The sequence below is a fragment of the Hoplias malabaricus genome, chromosome 13 (assembly GCF_029633855.1).
Source record: "Hoplias malabaricus isolate fHopMal1 chromosome 13, fHopMal1.hap1, whole genome shotgun sequence".
Classification (NCBI taxonomy): domain Eukaryota; kingdom Metazoa; phylum Chordata; class Actinopteri; order Characiformes; family Erythrinidae; genus Hoplias; species Hoplias malabaricus.
The window spans coordinates 25,291,020-25,311,889 of record NC_089812.1 but is presented as its reverse complement, the minus strand read 5'-3'; the positions used below and the strand labels follow the sequence as shown (position 1 = coordinate 25,311,889).

The following is a 20,870-nucleotide window of genomic DNA, read 5'->3' as shown; positions in this document are numbered from 1 at the left end:
TGTTGAAACGTCATTACAGCTCTGTTCATATTTATTTTACTTTAAAACTATGTACATTATTTACAGAACACAGACATTTGTTTGATTCAGATATGGGCAGCATTTCCACATGAATGAAACATCTTCGCTGTCCAAAAAACCATGCATATTCAAAAGACAGGTTTTATTTTAATGCTGGTTATAACATAGAGAATGTATTCTAGCAATTTTAATAGGGCATGTATTGGTCCATCTGTAGTGAAATGTTAATACAGTGTTACAGCAACTGATTTGTTCAAATCACTGGGAAAAAACATGGTTATCCTTGGACAGCGACGATGTGTTACATCAACACAACTGTAGTCAACAGTGAACAAACTGTGGTGATGTAACAATCTACTCAGAAATTATCTACACATTAATCAATCAAGTCCTCCCTTTTTCTGTGTAGTGGTCCATCATGGTACAGGTAGTACCCTCCCCTCATTGTCCCAGTCACCTGTCCTGTTGTTGCCCTGGCAACCAGTGTCCGTGGTTACCAGTCAAATCAGCCGCATCCACATCAGATGTTAGGAATGGTCACTTTATGGTCTTCATCTGTTTCAACTCCAACCTCCTCCTGAACAAATGATAAACATTTAAACATTAAGAACACAATCAGTATGTGGTCAAATATTTGTGAACACCTATTTAACCAATATTTCCTTAAAAGAATTGCTAATAATTTGTCCCTTTCTTATAGTAACAGCTTCTACTCTTCTGTGAAGGCTTTGGGCTTGATGTGGTAGCATCACTCTGAAAAACTAACCTCAAGTTTATTCCAAAAGGTACTGAATGGTGCTACACTGCTCCAGAGAAAGCACTACAAACCACAGTTCCACAGTCCAGTGCTGAGTTTCCCTCTAAATGTATACTTGGTACTGAGCATGGTTACTTTAGTGTTAAAGTACCAATGTCTATTCATTTTGATTGGTGTCTACAAACATGGACATCTAGAGTATAAAACACCCTAATGAACTAAATCAGTTATTACAGTTCTAAATTCTGATTGGCTAAGGCAGGCTTTTATAGATCTTTCTGTATTAAGTTGTTGTTTTCTAAAAGCAATAAGCTGTAACTGTATTGTTGCAGCAGGTAGTGTCGCAGTCACACAGCTCCAGGGACTTGGAGGTTGTGGGTTTGAGTCCTGCACCGGTCCGTGTGGGTTTCCTCCGGGTGCTCCGGTTTCCTCCCACAGTCCAAAAACACACGTTGGTAGGTGGATTGACGACTCAAAAGTGTCCGTAGGTGTGAGTGAATGTGTGTGTGTTGCCTGTGAAGGACTGGCGCCCCCTCCAGGGTGTATTCCCGCCTTGCGCCCAATGATTCCAGGTAGGCTCTGGACCCACCGCGACCCTGAACTGGATAAGCGCTTACAGATAATGAATGAATGAATGTATTGTTATGAAAGGGTGTTGTAATGATGTGAAGTAGTCAACAAAGCAGAAATACGTTGAGGCACTCACCAGAAACTGTTTCTTGCTTTTTGGGTAACCCTCCAGAATAGCTCCGATCATATCAGACACCTAGAGGATCGGTTAAATTAAAATGTACTTTGTGCTTACCATAAATTTAAATATCAGTAAATGTGAAATCAGAGCACTTTTTTACCAGTCTCTTTCGTTTCTTCCACTCTTTCACATACAGGCTTCTCTCTTTGTACACCTGTGATACACACAACACAGGGGTTTATGTACAAAATGTTAAGAGTTCATTCAAAACCTACCTAAACTTACCAAAGAAAATCTTATTTCCAAAAGGAGAAGAAAAAGACAATACAGATAAAAGAAAGGGGAATGCTTCATTTATCACCTTGGGGGAACTGAGTCTCTTTTTTTACCCCCTCTGTGCCAGTGAAAACACACACACACACACACACACACACACATACTAGGGACAGTGAGTGCACACACTCCCAGAGCGGTAGCGAACCAGCCATAGCACAGAGGGAGCAGTAGGGTTTGTTGCATCTTGCTCAGCTGTGGATGCTGAAGAAGAAGAAGAAGAAGGAGGTGCTTTTCCTTCACTCACCCCACCCCTATTTTTCCTGACAGTTCTTAGGGATTGAACTGGTGACCTTCTGTCTCAAGTAGAGGTGGGCAATACCGGGAGTTTTGGTATCGATCCGATACCAAGTAAATACAGGGCCAGTATCGCCGAAGGTGATAAGCTGATACCAGAAGTCTTCACCATAGACCATAGATGGGGGGGGGGGGTTGAGTATCGATGTTTTCAACGAGTATTGATCAATACCAATACCAGCGTTGGTATCGATATTTGGATCGATCCTCCCACCTCTAGTCTCAAGCCCACTTTCCTAACCTTTAGACCAGATCTGCCCCAAAACCTTTCACGTGGAAAGTTAACTGAGTAAGTTGTGTTTAGGGACATAACTTTGCTGGACATAGGTCATCCAGGACCCAAGCTAGAGCCAAACACTATGGGTCAGTAACTCTGCAGTGCTGTATCACACTGGCATGTGGAAAAATACTTTCAAGCAATGCAAAAAATAGCCTTTAGACCTTCTCCCTCTCCTCAGGGGTGACGTGATTTGTGGCTGATTTGATTTTCTCTAGACGCTCTTTGTAGTCTCCAGTCTCAGACTTCAGCTCTTTGATCTGAGACGTCATCTCTGCCGTGGTCAGCGAGCTGTTCAGCTCCTTCAGCTCTGTGGGTAAACACAACAAACAATGATGTGGACTACTGTTAAGCTCAGATAAAAACAAATCCCAGACAGAACTTTCACAGCTAATATAAGATTTAGACAGAATTTCATCATCGATAGCTGTTTTTCTTGGGCTATGGCTGAGTGAAGTCTCAATTTTGTTGAGCTCCTGTTGAATTCAGACAGAGGTTTGTGGTGTACAGCTGTGTTTGGGACCATTTTGGGGTTATAGTGCAGTTTGGACTGATCTTTGTTGAGCTACAGTGAGGTTCAGACACTTAGGTTTGTGCTGTGGGTAGGACACACAATGTTCTCACAATGCCTTCAGGTTAAAACTGTAACTTGTACCTGCATCAAGCTGCCTGCAGGCCTGGGAGACCGTCTGCACTTGGCTGTTGAGTTCAGAAATGTGGTTGTCCATCTCCTTCAAATCAGCATCACTCACATCAGCAAACTGAGACTGTAAAACAAGTCAAAAGGCTTTAAAAGCATCAAGTCAGGGGTGTCGTATTTTATCTGGAAAATGCCAGTGTAACTGTGGGATTTCATTCCAAACATAAGCAACAATAGTTAAGATTGTTAAGGTTATCCCTTATTTAATACAACATGTTTTATTCAAAATCAATACCGAAGCCGTTTTTGTATGAAATTTGTGACGAAAACCAACCTGATCTGCAAAGTAGATCTTCTGCTTGCCGTAGACCTTTTCTTTGATCCTGCCATCTTGGGCTAGCTGTTCCATGGCCTTCACCACAGCCTGAAATAAGACACAGGAACATTTAAACACAGAGGAACACATGACTTTTACAATGACGATGCAGATAAAGAAACAAATTCATGTCCCATAGGTCCGTAGAGTGCCACATGCTACTGAAACAATACTGTAAACTTCTTAATGTGAGGAATGGATAGCAATTAATATTGATACAATTCAAACCAATATTGTGAGATAAATGTGTCTCTTAGTGTATTCTACAGTACCGTTTTGCCAAAGCCATGCTCTTTCTGCAGGTTTCCAAACACATCCTGGGCACTATAGGGTCTGTTCTTCTCATTCAGGTAAGCCAGGATCACATCAGCAGCTGATGATCACATCAAATATATCAACAACTCTTACTATAAACCTGCCTGTAATAGTTGAGTGATCTCCAAACCTAGTGATATATTCCCCCTCGGAACTGCAAAATTAAGACGGAATTCGCCAGCTTAATCCTTAGTTAATGGTATTAAGAGTGCGTGAATATATTAATCTCCATAATTACCACACTAAACACTGTTATAGACTCATGGCTCTCAGTGTTTATATACTATTTTTTTTTCACACATTTCTCTGAAATTTGTAAGTCTAATCAAAAATAACTTCTCAGCCTCTTTCAGCTTCACATTTAAAAATGCTGTTTTTTCTTTCCGCACTTTTAAAACACTCCAGAGAAAACCTGCTCAAACTTGTTAGCATGTCACATTTGATTACAAACTTGAGGACTATGTTATTTATATGAACAGGGATGAGTGTTTAAGCATTCCTTCAACGAAAAAGGGTGAATTTAAATGAACCATTTCCTCACAGACAGGCAGGCTCTGTATTACACACTGCTCATAAAGCATCCCACAAACACCGTTTATAACTTCAGTGTGAGTGGGCGGGGCTGTATTGCTATAACATCCCTAACTCACCAGATAAATGTAAATAATTTTCTTTTTCCGTGATATGGTCTCTTTAAAGTGTTCTCATGCGTATCTTTAAACTTGGGAAATGCTGCAATGCTCTCACTTTCTCCTCAGAAATATTAAAAATGTCTATATTTGTTCAGTTGGCCGTATCCTTGCTGTATTCCTCATGTGGGCTGCAATCCAAATGGCTCCCTACGCCCTACAAAGTGCACCATGTAAATCCTGCAATAAAGCAGTCTTACCAAAAGGAATCCCACTAATTTGTACGAAACATCGTAACGGCTTTTGGCTGACTATAAACAGCTTTAATGCGACATAAACTACACTATATATATACACTATAATATGTGCACTACACAGGGGAGAAGGGAGCCATTGTGGACACTACCATAGAGTGAACGTCGGGAACAAGTTAAGGCAAGAATAAAGGTAACAAATCCACTAAAATGGATAAATGAAACAACCAGTCACCGTTAGTTTCGTATTAAACACGATAAATAAAAAACAAACCAGCCCCTACGTACATCCAGCGTCCTTTTTGCTCATTTTTATACAAAAACAAATCCGCAGTCGCTTTGCTGTTTATCTCTCTCAACTTTCCCGCTCTGTTGATGTGTGTTAACGCCACATCCGGGGCCTCACACCACGCTTTAAAGGGCCAGGAACATCAACATTACACTTACACCAATCCATTTTTTCTATACTCGGTTCTCTCAGCTCCATTGACCATACAGGTGCCACATGCGGTGCTGAGAATAATACACCAACCAAAAATATGAACTACTCAGATAATACTTGCTCTGTAGTGGTCCTGGCCATTCAAGAACAGGGGGACACAGATGGTCTACAGTCTGTAACTGTAGAACTACAAATTGTGGACAGTGAGTATAGAAACAAAAGATGGTTATGGTTGATCAGTCAATAATTGAATTCACTTACATTAATTGGGGGCATCCGAGAAGAAATGGGCTTGGGACCAGAAGGTCGCTGGTTTGATCCCATGGACCAGCAGGAATGCAGACGGGGAGTGAAGGAACAGTGCTGTCTCCATCAAAGTCCATGGCTGAGGGGCCCTTGAGCCAGGCATCTAAACTCCAAGCTACTTCCCAGGTGGTGGGGATGTCTGCCTGCCTGCCACTCCAGGTGTCTGTGTGTGTGTGCTCAATGCCACCAAAGAGTTAAGTGCAGAGAAAAATTGGGTTTCATGATGTAAAAGCTCATTTATCATGTTTTTAAAATACTCATTGTGAACACAGACGGTTCGTGTAATCTCCTCACGTTTGGGGTGTCTTGGAGCAGTCTCACATGTGCCTAACATTACCAAACCCTATATTTGGACTGGAGCAGTGGAACAGCTCTCTCTGGAGTCAGATACTGTAGGACGAGCTGGAAAGCTGTTCATGATCCAGAACTAATCATGCATTATCAGTTGACCTCACTTAAGTTAACGTGGCTGAATATCATCAAATCCACACAGAAAGTATCTGACATTGAGTGTAAAGTCTCTCCAGAAGATTAGAGGGTGTTTCTACAGCGAAAATGGGCACAAACCCCTTATTGATTCATTGGAATTTCATGATTTTTGATCATGATTTAAGGATTTGGGTCACTATGACATTCATTCATTCATTATCTGTAACCCTTATCCAGTTCAGGGTCGCGGTGGGTCCAGAGCATACCTGGAATTATTGGGCTCAAGGCAGGAATACACACTGGAGGGGGCGCCAGTCACCAATCCCCTTACTAACGTGTGTTTTTAGACTGTGGGAGGAAACCCGCGCGGACACGGGGAGAACTCCTCACAGACAGGCACCAAGAGCGGGACTCGAACCCACAACCTCCAGGTCCCTAGAGTTGTGTGCATACGACACTACCTGCTGCACCACCGTGCCACCCTCACGATAACATTTTTTGTTTAATTAAAACATATAGTAGATTTTAAGCATTCAGTCAAATCAATATATTTAAGTGATTTCTGAATAATCAAAATATGCAGAAGAAAAAAAAAACAAAAGTCAAGGCTGCAATTTCAGAATTTATTCACTTGCACATCAAAACATATAAAAAAACAGAAGAAGGACATTTCTACTGATCACATGTACAGAAACACACAAACTGCAGCGTATCCTCTTATCAGAGACCATAGGAAGTCTTTCAAATTCTGATGACCAGAGGAGGATGGGTCACCCCTTTGTGAGCCTTGGTTCCTCCCAAGGTTTCTTCCTCAGCTGGGGGAGTTTTTCCTTGCCACTGTCGCCCCTGGCTTGCTCACTTGAGGGTTTTACATTTGTCTTTACATTTCATGTCAAATCTTGTCTTACTGGAATTCTGTGAAGCTGCTTTGTGACAACATCAGTTGTGAAAAGCGCTATATAAATAAATTTGATTTGATTTGATTTGATGTGTGGTTTGTAAAATTTTAGTTAGAAAACAACAAATGCTTCTACAACCTTCCTTTGTTCGGTTCCAGTACGACAGCGAGGTGAATAGACGGCCTGATTCGATATTCTGTGTCCATTTTTACAGTTTATATATATAGATCTATTTGTTTACTCTAAAAGTAAACCCCACTGATTCATCTGTGCACACTTATAAACTGACCTCTGCCTCGGTCATGAGTCTGACGTTACAATAGAAAAAAAAAATGACCAGCAATTTGTTACATTTATGAAAAGACTTGAATATAAAAAGGAACAGTTGTCCATCGTCTGGAAACCATGCTGACACACACAAAGACAACGCTTATCAAAATATTCTTTGATTTCATAACGTAAATGGGCTTGTTGTCATTAAATAATTTCCAGAACCAGCTTTTGTGTCCATCTAAAATATTCTTCATTTTTCCGACACGCTCAGTGGAGCATTGTTGAAAACTCTTTACTGAAATAAAAGATACACATTCAAAGCTGAACAAAGGGGTCCTCTAGTCTTTTCAGACTGACCTCTTTAATGTTATTAATTTATTCAATGTCAGTTATAGCTATAAAAGTCATAGACTTTACACTGATTTGAAGATATCTGCTCTTCATCAGGCTGTTGCCACGGTGCGCAACTTTGTAACATGATGAAGTAGAAACTTGGACAAAATAAAAAAATTAAATGTTGGAAATGGTGGGAAATATGGCCATAAATCATCAAGATAATTCATCATCTGACCCTTCTCTCAGTATGTTTTATGTCTAAACATGTTCATGTTCTATGGGATGCCAGCCACATGAACCTAAAATCATCAGGTCCATGGCCAGGTTTTGGATAGTGAGAGTTTTAAAGACTGAGTGAGGTGTCCAATTCATTTGGGAAGAGTCGGAGTGAAATTCGAGAACATCCGGAATTAATAATTAGCTCTCACAGCAATATTCTAACACAGTCTAAAAGCATTTCAGAAGATATGTTTTTATAGAAGGTTGCACAAAAATAAAAGATAATAATAACAATAACAGAGTATTCATTAATAACATAGGAACAGCATGTAGTTTAGACAGCCAATCAGGAGGAGATTTTGGATGAAGGATGTTCATTGGATCCCTGATGCAAAACAGTAAAATTGTTTGATAAACGATTGGTGGCTCCGATACACAATTACATTTGAGACCCAGCCCTAATCGTGATGTTTCAGTTTTGCCCAATTATATAATCATCTGTAAAGAAATATAGAATCACAGCAAACCAGAGAACAGCATCACTGCACACAGCACTACCCCCTACTGACTCAAGTACGCACTCAGACATCAGTTCAGAAAACACCAACTATGAAAGGTAAGACTCAGAGTGTAAGAGCTAACTTCATCAGTGAAGTTTTTTCTATTAAGACTTAAGGTATACAATCTGAACACACAGGTCTCAATCCATGGTCAGCATCAAAGATGATGGTCAAAATGGTCAGCAAACCAAACATGCATGAATACAAGCTAATATCCATTCAAATTTTACAGCAGGGAAAAAAGACAAAGTAAAACAACATAAAATTATTGCATTTTCAACGTTGCAAATTAAAATAAACTAGCTATCCTAACACATAAGAGTTCAGGTAAAGATGCCATCTGTTTTCAAACAGCAATGTCTCAGACACTGATAGTGATCAGCGATATATTGTTTCTGTCTGAACAAACCGTCTATCTCCAGATCTGATTTTTATTTTTGATATAATTTGATAAACAAGAAAATGGCACAAAACTCATTGGGATAAAATCTGCATTAACATTTGCAAGTTTTTCTTCTGGAGATACAGGGTTTTTATAGAGCAGTAAACACATTTCTATACTAGGCTCTTCTTCTACTGTGGACCTAAATGAATGAATCTAAATAAATGTGGAATATGATTATGGATTTTTTAAACCACAGTTTTCAGTAAATCTAAACTACCTCTGTGGGGCTTTTTTATCATTAATCTTCATTCCTATTATCTAACGTAAAGCTGGTGTTTTTAATGTAAAACATAGTTCTGAGATTGTGATATGGCAGCGATGGTGGTGTAGATGGTGAGGAAAACATTTTACATTCTGCCATTAAATATTGCCGATAGAGCTGGTGGTTAATGGGGTGATTCCTTTTTTCATCTAGATATCACAGTGTTTAAACAGGCATCTAAAACTCTAATACACAAAGCACTGGTGTTCATGTTGAGGAAAAACAACGCTAGCTGTGGCCTTAGGTTTGAATCACAGCTAAAAGGCCTGTTAGAGGTAGATACATCATTAACACCTCAATCAGTGTGTAAGAACTCATACTAACCACATTGCCTTCTATTGGTTCGGGGATTAGAAAGACCAGCTTAGAGCTTTGCAACCTTATTTCCATTTGCAAACACACAAACACAATTTGTTTACTTAAAATGGACTTAAAATGCAGTTAATAGCCAAGTCATTTAGCAACTGTCCAATGGAAACTACTAGAAGTATGTTTTGAGTGAAAAGGTTTTCTATACATTTCTATGTACATGGGAATCCCTGTCTTTGGTCATCGTCTGTATGCTACAGATGCAGAAGATTAGATTGAAAAACACAGGAGTTTTCCTTTAATCTCTGAGAAATGAGAGTGGGTGATTTTTATCTGATGAGTTTTGCATATATTCCTTTCCCAAGTTTGACTGTGCTAAGAAAAAGGGCAGTCAGTAATTTCTCATAAAGGGTCTGTTTTTATAAGATACTGTGTATTCATATTTGAAACATCCTCAAAGTGGAGGCTGGCTGCTGTGGTGTATGCTGCATTTGACTAGCACTCTAAGCTGGAAATTCTGACCTCCAACTAGGACAAACACCTTGCCAGCTGAGATTTCTGTTGTGGAAAGTCAAGTAGAAAACACTGATTAAATTGTACAATGTCAAATCAGCAAACTGTTCACAGATGTTTACATGACAACAGAATTGTATCAAGGTGAAATGATCTTCGTGTTTTTTTAGTACTGTAAGCTAATGAAAAAACACACTAAATTAAAATGTACTGTGAAAAAGTAAAAGCAACAGAACAACCCAATAACTCACACTGTCAAAGCACTGTGTATGGGTTTAAAATTTGCATCCATTTCTATTTTTAAGATCCAATGGGAGGCAGACTCACGAAAGACAATACAACCAACCCAGATAGTCATTTATAATCGCTGGGACAAGAATGAGAGAGGCTTGTTTAGATGCTTTTCTAAACACCTTCCACTTTACTTTAAATGTGGTTCACTGTGTGCTAATAACTGTTCTTTAAAGTCTAAAATAGAACAAACTGAGCCCTACTTGCTATATATTGAATGACACACATTCAAATTATTTTTTAGAGCCAATCAAAAACCTGTAAACAACATTCGCAACAAGCACAATAAAAACAAAACAAAATCCCCAAATGTGAATAACATACTGGCAAAAGTCACAATGACTATACTGCGCACAAAAACTCCTAGTCATAAAGAGTAACCCAAAATAGCAGTGCTAGGGTTAGCTCAGAATCTATAAATAGAAAGGATAATGTATAATTATGCTGGGTGATTTTATTATTATTAATATTTGTAGATCAATAGTAACTGGTCAGCAAAGTGCAGTGACTCCTGATCGGGGCTTTAGCAGCGATGCTTTCATGTAGCCTTTCTGTGTATTATTTTTATGGGAAATGTTTGAGCTACACCAGCACACAGCGTGTTTACAGGAATGTCTGATTTGGTCCCATTGTGAATGAAATGCAACATTGTAATGCTGACAATAAATAACGTGAATATCTGTCTTTAAACGGAGAGTCCAATGATTAGTCCAAATGTCTGCATTACTGAATTGTTAAGATGTAAACAAAGCTATTCTGGTCTTCTATATGTTGATTCATTTTACAGGGGTGGTGATAAGAACGATGGTCACTCGTGGCACAAATGTAGGTTGGATATTTCTATTCCAAAACAACCAATGAACTTGCACATGTCTAATTGTATAACATATGACCAAAAAATAAATAAATAAATGAAAAATATAATGCTGTGTATGTAGTCCTCTACTAGTAATAGATTTTAAAAATGATGATTTGGACCTTATACCTATACTACAATAACAAATTCATGTGTTACATTACTGTGAGGCAGCTTTTAGAGGTATTATATTTTTCAGATGTTTAGTTCTTATCACCAGCAATGTGAACTCTGGCTCTGTTAGTTTCTGTAGAACAGAAAGTTTAATAAACACTCTCAATGGCTTTTCTTGCTCATTCGATTATGCAGAAAATGCATAAAAGGATTCCCCTTCAAAAGTTCAATAAGGCTCAGATAGATTTGCTTGGGATGTTGCAAAAAGGGTTAAGGGTTTGTTATGCTGGTTTTTGTAGTATTTCAGATTATTTCCCAGAATTCATGTCCTATTGCTTTGCCTACAACATAAATTGGGGTACGATTCAATGATTCATTCACTCATACAGAAAAAAAGGAAACCTAGATAAGACTAAAAACAAGATTCACAGTGATTGACTTCGCCAGTGAAAACATCACTGGCCAGTGGGACCTAATACCACGCTCATTAACCGTGCAAAACAAAATGCTCTCATACATACACACAGAGACACAAATACTCACTCTCTCTCTCATACACACTGCAAACCTACTCCACACTGATTAAAAAATGGGGGGATGGAGAACAGGCAAGTAAAAAGGTGTCAATTTAGGTAGATGTGTTTTACACAAAACCACACACTCACACACACACTTGGGGCTCACTGTGGCTTCCCCAGCAGGTTTGATAGAAAGCTGGACCCCTGGGTTCTGTCCTGACCTGCTCCTCTCCCTCCAGCACTGCCTAAAGGATCCATCTGGTTCAGCTCAGACTGGTCCAGCATCTCAAAGTCCTCACCTTCCAGGTCCAGGTCAGTGTCCAGTTCTGAGCTAGACTGTTTCCTGTAGCTACGTGTTGCCCCTGCTCTTGGAGGGCCATCCCTGCGTGGACCTTGTGGTGGGCGAGGCAGCAGAGCCCCAGAGATGGCCGCCTGGATCATGTTGCTGGCCAGAATCCCCGCCAGGTCTCCGCTGAGGTCAGAGTTGACGTTGAGGGCGCCTAGAGAAAGGTCCAAGTCCTCCTGGTCTGAATCCAGTTGGGAATCCAGGTCCAGCAAGGCGGAGGTGGTGGAGCCTCGGGGGCCGGACAGACCAGCAGAGCCTAAGCTGGGCAGACCAAGGCTGGGGTCATCATCGTCCTCCATCAATGTGGCATCCGGGTTTATTGATGGGAACTCTGGGAGATCATGGGCAAAGGACTCCTCTGGGTCACTATGTCTGTCCAAATCTGGAGGAGAAACAGCAAGTAGAAACATATAATTAGGTCTTGAATAAGGGGAACATCATTCATTGTTTGTAAATGCTTATCAAGTTCAGGGTCGCGGTGGGTCCGGAGCCTACCCAGAATCAGTGGGTGCAAGGCAGGAGCACACCCTGGAGGGGGCGCCAGTCTCTCACAGTTAAGGGGAACATATTCTACATATTTACTTAGTGTTCCAAAATCTAGTGATTATACTCGCTTATTCATAGTTGGTCCAGAGCCTACACAGAATCACTGAGCCCAAGGCAGAAACACCCCATGGCTAGGGGGCCAGTCATTCACAGGGCATCACACAATCAGAAGGACTAGGACTATGCAAGCTGGGGAAAATATCAAAATGCAATTTATCTGCAATAGTTTCTTTAAATTATGATCATTGGTTCAGGCTTGACGACTGGACATGTGGCTAGACAACAAGACCCCAAAAGACATCTAGCCTTAAATATAAATGATGGCTGTGATGTCACACAAGGATTTCAAAACATACCTACTTTTCAATTTATTTTGAGACATAAACAGCATGTTTTGAAAGATTAACAAGGGTAAACTATGATAAGACCACAAAGAATATGCATAAGATACTGAAGAAGAAAGTTCATGGCTTAAAGCAAACAGTGTAGAAAAAAAAGAGCTCAAGCATCAGTTACTGGAATGTTGCTCAACGGTACTTAAAAGTGGAAGCATATTTTTTTTTGTGATTAACACATTCTCTTACCCTCTGAGCCCTCGGTGAGAGGAGTCTGCCCCCTGGAGAGATTAAAGGTCCCGTTTTCTGTGTATGACACTTCTGCATCAGAGTGCTCTGAGTCGGTCAGAGCTAGCTCCTTAGCAACCACTGCTTCATCAAACTGCAGATTCCGAAAATTCAGAACAATAGTGTTAGTGTTCCGTTTAATTTAGGGCACCAATAAGTGCCCTCTACCCCTGCTCTACTTATGCACTGGTAACAAAGCAAAGTTTTGTTTATACAGCTAAATGTTTTCTGTTGTTCTAGGTAAAGTGTTCTTACTGTTGGGCAGAAGGCAGCTAGCTCCTCCTCACTGTCACTGCCGTCATCAGAGGCTGCATTTTTAATCGGCCTCCGGAGGACTACAAACACACATCAAAGATCACACATAGCCAGGTCAGTAACAAACACCCAACGTGAGAACTTGTAACAATCTGAACTCCTTCAAAACATTAACTAAAGTTCATTTCTTGTTACACCCATCTGTTTTGTGAATCTCTGGTATGACTCGTTTTCTCTTCTTCTTCTATTTCTCTTCTTTTAATGTGTATAATTTAAATTAGACTAAAGTGAGAAAGTGCCTAGTACAATCCCTTTGGGCTTTTTTGTACTTTCCCTGCACTGTTTTGTTTGTTTTTTTATGTTTAATTTTTTTCTGTACTCCAATATTCAAATGTATTCAAATCTAGTGTAAATTAAAAAAACAAAAAAAAAAAAAAAAAAAACACAACCGGTGACATTAGAAGAAGGAGCTCCAGAACAGGCCGTGATAATGACTTACCAAAGAGATTATCCATTAAAAGCTTATCCAGTGTTAAAAGCTACTGAGGTTCAGCAGTAGACCCACATGCAGAACTTTGGCAAAATAAAACAAGACCCTGAGCTAGCAGCTACTGACCTAGATTCCAAAGAATCCCTTCTAACAGCCCTAAGGAACACTACATAGTATTTTAACTTAAAATTGCAGGCTCAAAATCATTGTGATCCTTAAAGGACCAGTAATAAAGAGATCAAAGCCCCTGTCCTTGCTACTCTGGGCTCAACACTGCAGAAAGTGCAGTATGTAACTTTTAAATAGTTGTTTTGGCTGGTTGTTTATTTGTCGACTGTTCAGTTATTTGATTTATTTGACAAAATATTAAAAGACACAATACTTAAAAACAAAGTGCAGCATTTGAATAAAATGTATTGAACACTGACTTTTTTTTGCCGGACTGCCTACCAGGCCAGCCTAGAAGAGGCACTTTCACTTACTGACCGAATGACTCGTAATGTTGAAACTAAATCTAACAAATCGTGATTCATGACATTTGCATAATAAACCATTCTGAAAAGTCAGAACCCTACACAGAGTACTCACACTGGTTATCAATGGGCTTGGACATCATATATCCTTTGACGCTGAAGTCCAGCCACTGCAGGGCTGGCTCCAGCTTCACACACGCATGCTCCCACAGTCGATGATACACCGCCAAAGGGCAAAACAACACACTCTGAACTGAATAAGGGAAGAAACAGAGAGAAGGATATTTTTGCTGTTTTTGCTGATCACAAATTCAAGTGAGAGTTAAACAGTCAATAAGGACAAGTCTAAATGTAATAATGCACAATGTGGTACGGGAATCTACTTTGAAAATCTGAGTGACTAATCAGTTAAAAAGTCGAAGAAAAGTAAACTTAGCACAGTTGTAGTAAATTATAAACAAACCTGTAAAACAATGAAAACTATGAGAACAATGTTTCAAAGATTCAATTTAAATGTGTCCATTAGGTGCTGTTTCTGGCTGAGAACTTAAAATGTGCGTTATTATAATAAAAATGACTAATTTCTCTTTTTTAAATGAAGTTTAACCAAGTTATATGATAAGCACTAGATGCTTTTACTTACCAGCAATATAGGAGAGCACTATTCCAGGGATGAAACGCCCCACCATAGCCAGCATGGAAAACAGGCCACAGACAAGTGTACAGAACTGTAGAATTCACAAATAACAGACGCTGAAGACAACACCAAAACACTGCTGGAATACAATACCATGGAATACTTGTATGATCTAACACCAAAAATGCGATTGATGGTGTAAACTAAAATACACCATATTAAAAGTAAAAATAAATACACTGTGTTTTTTATAATTGTGTCCTATGTTTCTTCACCTTCCCAGGGTTATGACGTTTAAACTGAGCGATGTCCGCTGCACATGAGGAGCTGGTCACCCATAATTCAGCCATGTGATGACACAGCTCTGGAACACTCAGCGTCCCCGGCTGCACCAGACCCCAGCTGCAAAACACATATGATTGGGTTAATAATTAGCATCAAAAAACATGGTTAATATCTCTCTAAATAAACGCAATGCCTGCTGCAAGAATTCTTTTAAAATAAGAGCATCACTACTTATTATATTAGAATAAGCTGATTATATTAAAAAAGGTTTGTTTTAGGACAAAATGAGATGCCAGCACACTTAGTACACACTTAGTAATTTGAAATAATGAGAACACATATTACCTTTCATTTTCACTTTCCTCCTGCCGTCTCACTGCAAACAGACACAAACTTGACTGTTAAAAACAGATAATGTCCAACAGATAAAAACATTCAATTACTTATGCTTTTATTGTATTTAAATCCACAATTAGAGAGGGGGTTCACACAAACGCATACATCTTACATCAAAATAATTTTGCCACCCATAATACTCTGAAATGTGCACTGAGATGATAACATGAAATTTAAAATGATAACACAAAGCAAATATTGCCAGCTTCTGACAGCCATATTGCTACTGCACACAACTACCTTTGATCTTTGGCCAAATCTTGTTTCTCCAGGTATCAGCACAAACAACTAGAGCCAGTCCTGATGCCAAAAGGAAGAGCAGCCTCAGAGAGCTCAGAGCAAAGAACCTGTAGAAAAAAAACAGTAGGATGAGGGGGGAGGGAGAGAGAGAGAGAGAGAGAGACGATCAACAAAAACTCCTCATACTTAACAGTTCGTGTTCCCTCTATAAACAGCTACTGAGTCTTGTGTCTGAGATGCCCTAAAAAGCACAGGGTGTGCAAATGATGTCTGTCACATATGCTGCTAAAATTAATCTGTAGCTGTGGAAGAATGACTTTTGGTTTCTAAAGCACCTTTAATTTACTGCGTCTGTAAAGCAACCCATGTCCAAAGAAAATATGTGTGAGACAATATCAGAAGGGAACTTTAATCACAACATTTCAGTTGATGATTTATTGCCACAGAAATAATATGTTTTCATGATTTTCTGAATAAAAATGTGTTACAAATCCTCTATAGGCAACAAACTTAAATATTACATTACATTAAATTATTACTCTGCACCACCAGGGACCAAAAGAGCCACCTCCCAGTGACAGGGACAATGTTTACACATCTGTACCACTAAAGAGCACCGTATACATAGATACATACATTCCTAAGACCATACATCCATGCTCAAATCAATTATGAATGTTTATTTTAAGCTTGTATCATGCTCCATTTTTAGGTGTGCATTCAAATGCCTGTCAGTATCGTGGTTGTGTTTTAATACTTCCCACGGATGTATACACAGCCAGCTAGCACATACTGTGCTTTTTGTGTTGTTCACACCCAAATGGAAGTGGCTTTTAACCTCTTAGATATTTCCCTCTTCAAACACTTCCTCAGTAAATCTTAGAAATGAGAGAAGCTGAAAAGATGTGATTTACAACACAAAACCTTCACCAGTTGTAATGTAGAAAATACAATTGAATACAGTTCAATTTTAGAGGTGGAATGGTTTAAATTACACATAAAATGGTGGTTGGGTTGATTTAAATAGTTGAAATTACACATTACAAATAAATTGCCAGATACATTATGGAAAGCTGAATTTTCGTTTTTTAAATTAAATATTTTAATATATTTTTTCAAAATACATGCCAGACCACATACATGAAATAAGTATGAAAAATTAGCTCAACTGCAATTCAGTGCTTTTTGTTATGTTACAAAAAACAACCCATTTACATACATCAATCCATTCAGCATACAGGTGTTGTATTCATTCCCACTGAGGACATATATGCCAAATATGCTTGGAAAGCTCATCCAATATCTAAGAAGGCTTAGATCTCCAATCTACAAGGTGGACTGTAATGTCCTCAAGCATTATTTAAATACTGGACTATGCTAACATCAACTTCAGTGGGATTATTCTCTTTATTCTCTCCCTCAGTCCCCTATAGAAATGCCATTTACATCATTCAGGCAGAGCACTGTCCAAAGTCAGTCTCTTCTGATGTGCATTGAGCCGAATACAAAGGACCGGATAAAAGAGGGTAGGCGGAAAATATCTGAGGCACAGAAGTGGGGATGACTGGGCTAATCAAATAAAGGCCGAATGCCTGAGCTGACAAAAGAGAGAAGCAGAGCCAAGGAGGGGAGGAAATAAAAAAAAAAGAGAGAGAGAGAGAAACGAGTGCGATTTACACAAAGTGTGCTGCAAATCCTAAAAACACTTATAACATCATTAAATTGATGTATCACTTCAGCCCTCCTTTTTCCTAGATCCCCAGCCTTTTTTGCCTGTACTTTATCAAATCTGGAAGTGTGTGTTTATGTATCCTGAAGCGAACAGCAGATAACCCTGGACGTCTAGAGAGACAGTCTAGTGATAACAGCTCCACTACAATTGTACTCAAGCAGAGATACTCTAACTTTGGGTCAGTGAGGCTGCATTTATCCAACACCACTCAGCAAATTCTCCACAAGCTTTAAGATTTAGGGCAGTCATAATTAATCCAGTACACACACAAAAAAAAGATTTATATAAAAAAAAGCATCACTTAGCATATAATCTTATTCAGGCACCAATGAGTAGCTTTAGATTTGCATAGCAATAATGCAATGTATTGTTTTTTTCCACAGAATAATTAGTCTTTGCTAACAGCACATTTCCAGTGATCCCACACAGTAGAAGACATAAGACACGAGGCCAACCCAGAATTCCTTTTTGACCTGCCATTAGTGCAAAACCACAGAACTGGAGAAAGCTTACTGTTCAGATCGGCCACATCAGCAGGTTCACTGCTAGCTCTTTGACCAGAGATGTGGGAGAGGAAGGGCCATCCTAACCACTCCGACAGCGAGGCCAACCGTGCCCTCTTGAACTCCCAGCCTCAGATGGCTGAGTCATTACTGGGGATCGAACTCGTGATCGGCTGAAGAAAGGGCCAATGCTTAGACAGCAGTGCCTATTTACAGTCTATATTACAGTAAGCACCAGAGCCTGAAATGTGTATTTATACATAGCCCTTGAAAGGCTACGCAAGGTTTGCTATTGTTAATGTCATTAAAAGAAAACTCATTATTTGATTTATCCAACAACAAATAGCAATGTTTTTCATGTACCTTCTGAATCTGGGTTCAAGATCTAATTGTGATTAAAAAATAAAAATCAAAAGCACTAGAAGTGAAGCAACTTCCCCCAAAAAGCAGTTATTTTAGAATTAACGCCTTTTAAATGATAAGCAGCTTCTCCTTTCTGCTGACTTTTCTCTGATACGACACACCCAGGAGGCTAGGTTTGGACAGTGACAACAAATAAGGGATGAATGAAGTTAGCAAGGTGTACATTAGGATACTTGCAATAATCCCTCATTACATTTTTACTATCAGCCATGGAATACCTGCTTAGACAAGGATGACATGTCTGTGGCAATATTCAGAATCAGGATGTGAACATAACTTAAAGCAAATAAGAGGAATTACACATGGGACAAATAGATGGGAATACTAATGCCACATTGGAAACAGCCCTGCAAATACGACCTTTGTTCCAATGTGTTCATCCAACTACGTGGCTCTAATACATGGAAACATGGACCTACAATTTGCCATAAGTCTTTCCTAACAGACTGCATTGATGTCTCCGTCTTTCCAGCTCTAACGTTCCAGTAACTGGCTTCAGCCTTTGCTGTCAGCCTAAATATAGGCACCATCTGTTTCTTTTAACACTGAACTTAAACAGCAGACACGTTCAGGCACTTCTGGTGGTAGATAAAATAAGGGAGGGACAAAATGTTAAATGGTGGGACAGGAAAATAACTATAAACAAGTTGTTCAGGGCAAATTTCAGTGTGTCAACTTAGACCCTCAGAATCAACACATTAAAAATGTTAACCCTGTGTGGATCTAAATGTGAGTGAATTCTAATTCTGAAAAATAGATTGAACAGCTTAGGTTTCAAAGGTTTTTTTTTTATAAATCCATTTTCTCTAAATTGAAATCCAATTGAAGGAACTCATGTTCTCTTATTCAAGGTTCAATTCAGAAAGTATTTAGTGTTTGTTTTTGTTTTCTTTTACTGGAGGACACTGATATAGTACTTATCTTCAGAAAGAGGTAGAGAACATAAAAATACATTTTAAACACCTATATGTGTAAATGTATTCCCACTGAACAGTCCACAATAATCAAGAGATTAATATTGTCACAGGACAAAGATACCGTTCATTATGGCACTAAATTAACAAAAAAAAACTAAAAATTTAATTTAAAACTCTATTGCTGATACGCCACACATTTTCCCTACCCCTTTGCCTTGTTGTTTCAAAGACGTTAATAAAAAGCAAATGTAGGTTGTTTCTCAAAAGCAAAAAGCAAAGAAAAAAATGGACTCCTGTACTAGTTTGAGAAGGGGCCTTACAGTTCAGCAGTGAATAGCAGATTTTCAGGCTGTTCTCATCTGGTATTAACAAACAGATATATACCATCGATGTTTGGGGCAGATCAAAAACAACATCTAGATAATTAAACAGTTCTTGATGTTTGTGTTCTTAAATACTAGAATGTAAGAGGTGGAATATTACAGCCAGTAAAGACACAAGAATTCAAGAAGACAGTAATGCCTGCTGAGAAGTAGTCATCCCCCCCCCCCCCCCCCCCGTGTTCTTGCTCAGGATCTGAACCACCTATTATTCTGACACCTATTGGCTCGGAGGCATCAGGGATTCTGTACTTCTGTTACATTAAACATGGCCACCTACAAGCGGGAAACCCATTCCATGGAGTATAAACTGAATGATTCAAGGATTTCAAGGTAGCTTGGAAAAATGTAAAAGTAATAAATAATCTTGTCCTTAAATATCGTTTGCTACTTGGTGTTATTAATGACTTGTTCCTTTAACCCCCCGGTAAACCTGTCTAACGGCTATTACTCAGTTTCTAAAATTGTTGCCTTATTAAACTATCAAACTCACCAGAAGATAATGTTGACTAATGCGTGGAAAAGCACGCTATGGAAGGGTTTTTCCCACACAAGGACCCCCTGCATGTAGTTCACCAGCCGCTCGTATGGCCCCAGTCTTTCCATCAGTAGCGCCTTGACCTCCCTCACATCAGCGTCTCTCTCTCCACAGCGCGACCGAGTTCCGAGAGCCGAACCCGGGCAGCGTTTCAGCGAGGCCCCGGTGCCCTCAACAACATCTTCAGCTCCACTCTCCTGCGCCATAGCTACGTTCACACGCTACAGCGACACAATGATAGTGGTGTAAAAAAAAAACTCAGATACGAACAGGTTTTTAACGTGTAATAAAAAATGTAAACAACTAACGTCAACCTCCTAGCTTAGCTCTGCTTAGCGTGGCTAAGAGCTTAACCAGCAGAACAACAACTCAACAGACTAAAGCCCTGTCGAGGTTTTTGTGAGCCTTAAAGGTAAAGTCCATGGCTGTAGTGCGCTGAATTTCAGAGAAGCGACTGTAAGCCCCACATAGAACACATAAAACCTCAGGTTGTGACCGTCATTTCGTCGCTGCTCTGATGGTCGTTGTTTGTGGAGAGAGCTGGAGGAGGGGCTTCAGCTCCAGCCAATGAGCAGATTACAGTAACTCACACTGTCGAGGTCAGATAAACCAAACAGCTAAAACACAACAATCTTGTCCCATTTCCAACACACAGGAACCTGTTTCCACCACTCGAAGAAACACATTGAATATATAGCCATTTCGTCATTAATAGTAATGAGAA

General features: G+C 39.5%; 2 protein-coding genes across 2 annotated transcripts; both read right to left on the bottom strand.

Moving 5' to 3' along the window:
- Window positions 1–5: 5 nt before the first annotated feature.
- psmc3ip (PSMC3 interacting protein) lies at window positions 6–5,002 on the bottom strand. Its single transcript, XM_066643058.1, has 8 exons — window positions 4,879–5,002; window positions 3,665–3,765; window positions 3,351–3,440; window positions 3,032–3,143; window positions 2,541–2,686; window positions 1,630–1,683; window positions 1,485–1,544; window positions 6–598 (listed from the first exon to the last, which is right to left on the bottom strand). The coding sequence occupies exons 1-8, from the start codon at window positions 4,898–4,900 to the stop codon at window positions 542–544; spliced, it is 642 nt and encodes a 213-aa protein (XP_066499155.1). The 5' UTR covers window positions 4,901–5,002; the 3' UTR covers window positions 6–541.
- A 1,400-nt stretch (window positions 5,003–6,402) lies between these two features.
- retreg3 (reticulophagy regulator family member 3) lies at window positions 6,403–20,664 on the bottom strand. The gene is made up of 9 exons (XM_066642492.1): window positions 20,102–20,664; window positions 15,654–15,760; window positions 15,363–15,393; window positions 15,008–15,134; window positions 14,739–14,823; window positions 14,211–14,348; window positions 13,133–13,212; window positions 12,839–12,971; window positions 6,403–12,090 (listed from the first exon to the last, which is right to left on the bottom strand). The coding sequence occupies exons 1-9, from the start codon at window positions 20,350–20,352 to the stop codon at window positions 11,525–11,527; spliced, it is 1,518 nt and encodes a 505-aa protein (XP_066498589.1). The 5' UTR covers window positions 20,353–20,664; the 3' UTR covers window positions 6,403–11,524.
- Window positions 20,665–20,870: the final 206 nt, after the last annotated feature.

Coding starts and splice junctions, on each gene's coding strand:
- psmc3ip (XM_066643058.1), bottom strand. CDS start 4,900: ATGAGCAAAAAGGACGCTGGAT. Junction 3,144..3,350: donor AGATCTACTTTGCAGATCAG/GTTGGTTTTCGT, acceptor CTTGTTTTACAG/TCTCAGTTTGCTGATGTGAG. Junction 599..1,484: donor AAAGCAAGAAACAGTTTCTG/GTGAGTGCCTCA, acceptor TCATTTGTTCAG/GAGGAGGTTGGAGTTGAAAC.
- retreg3 (XM_066642492.1), bottom strand. CDS start 20,352: ATGGCGCAGGAGAGTGGAGCTGAAGATGTTGTTGAGGGCACCGGGGCC. Junction 15,761..20,101: donor TTAGTCAACATTATCTTCTG/GTGAGTTTGATA, acceptor TTTTTTCTACAG/GTTCTTTGCTCTGAGCTCTC. Junction 14,349..14,738: donor AGTGCTCTCCTATATTGCTG/GTAAGTAAAAGC, acceptor TCCCTTATTCAG/TTCAGAGTGTGTTGTTTTGC.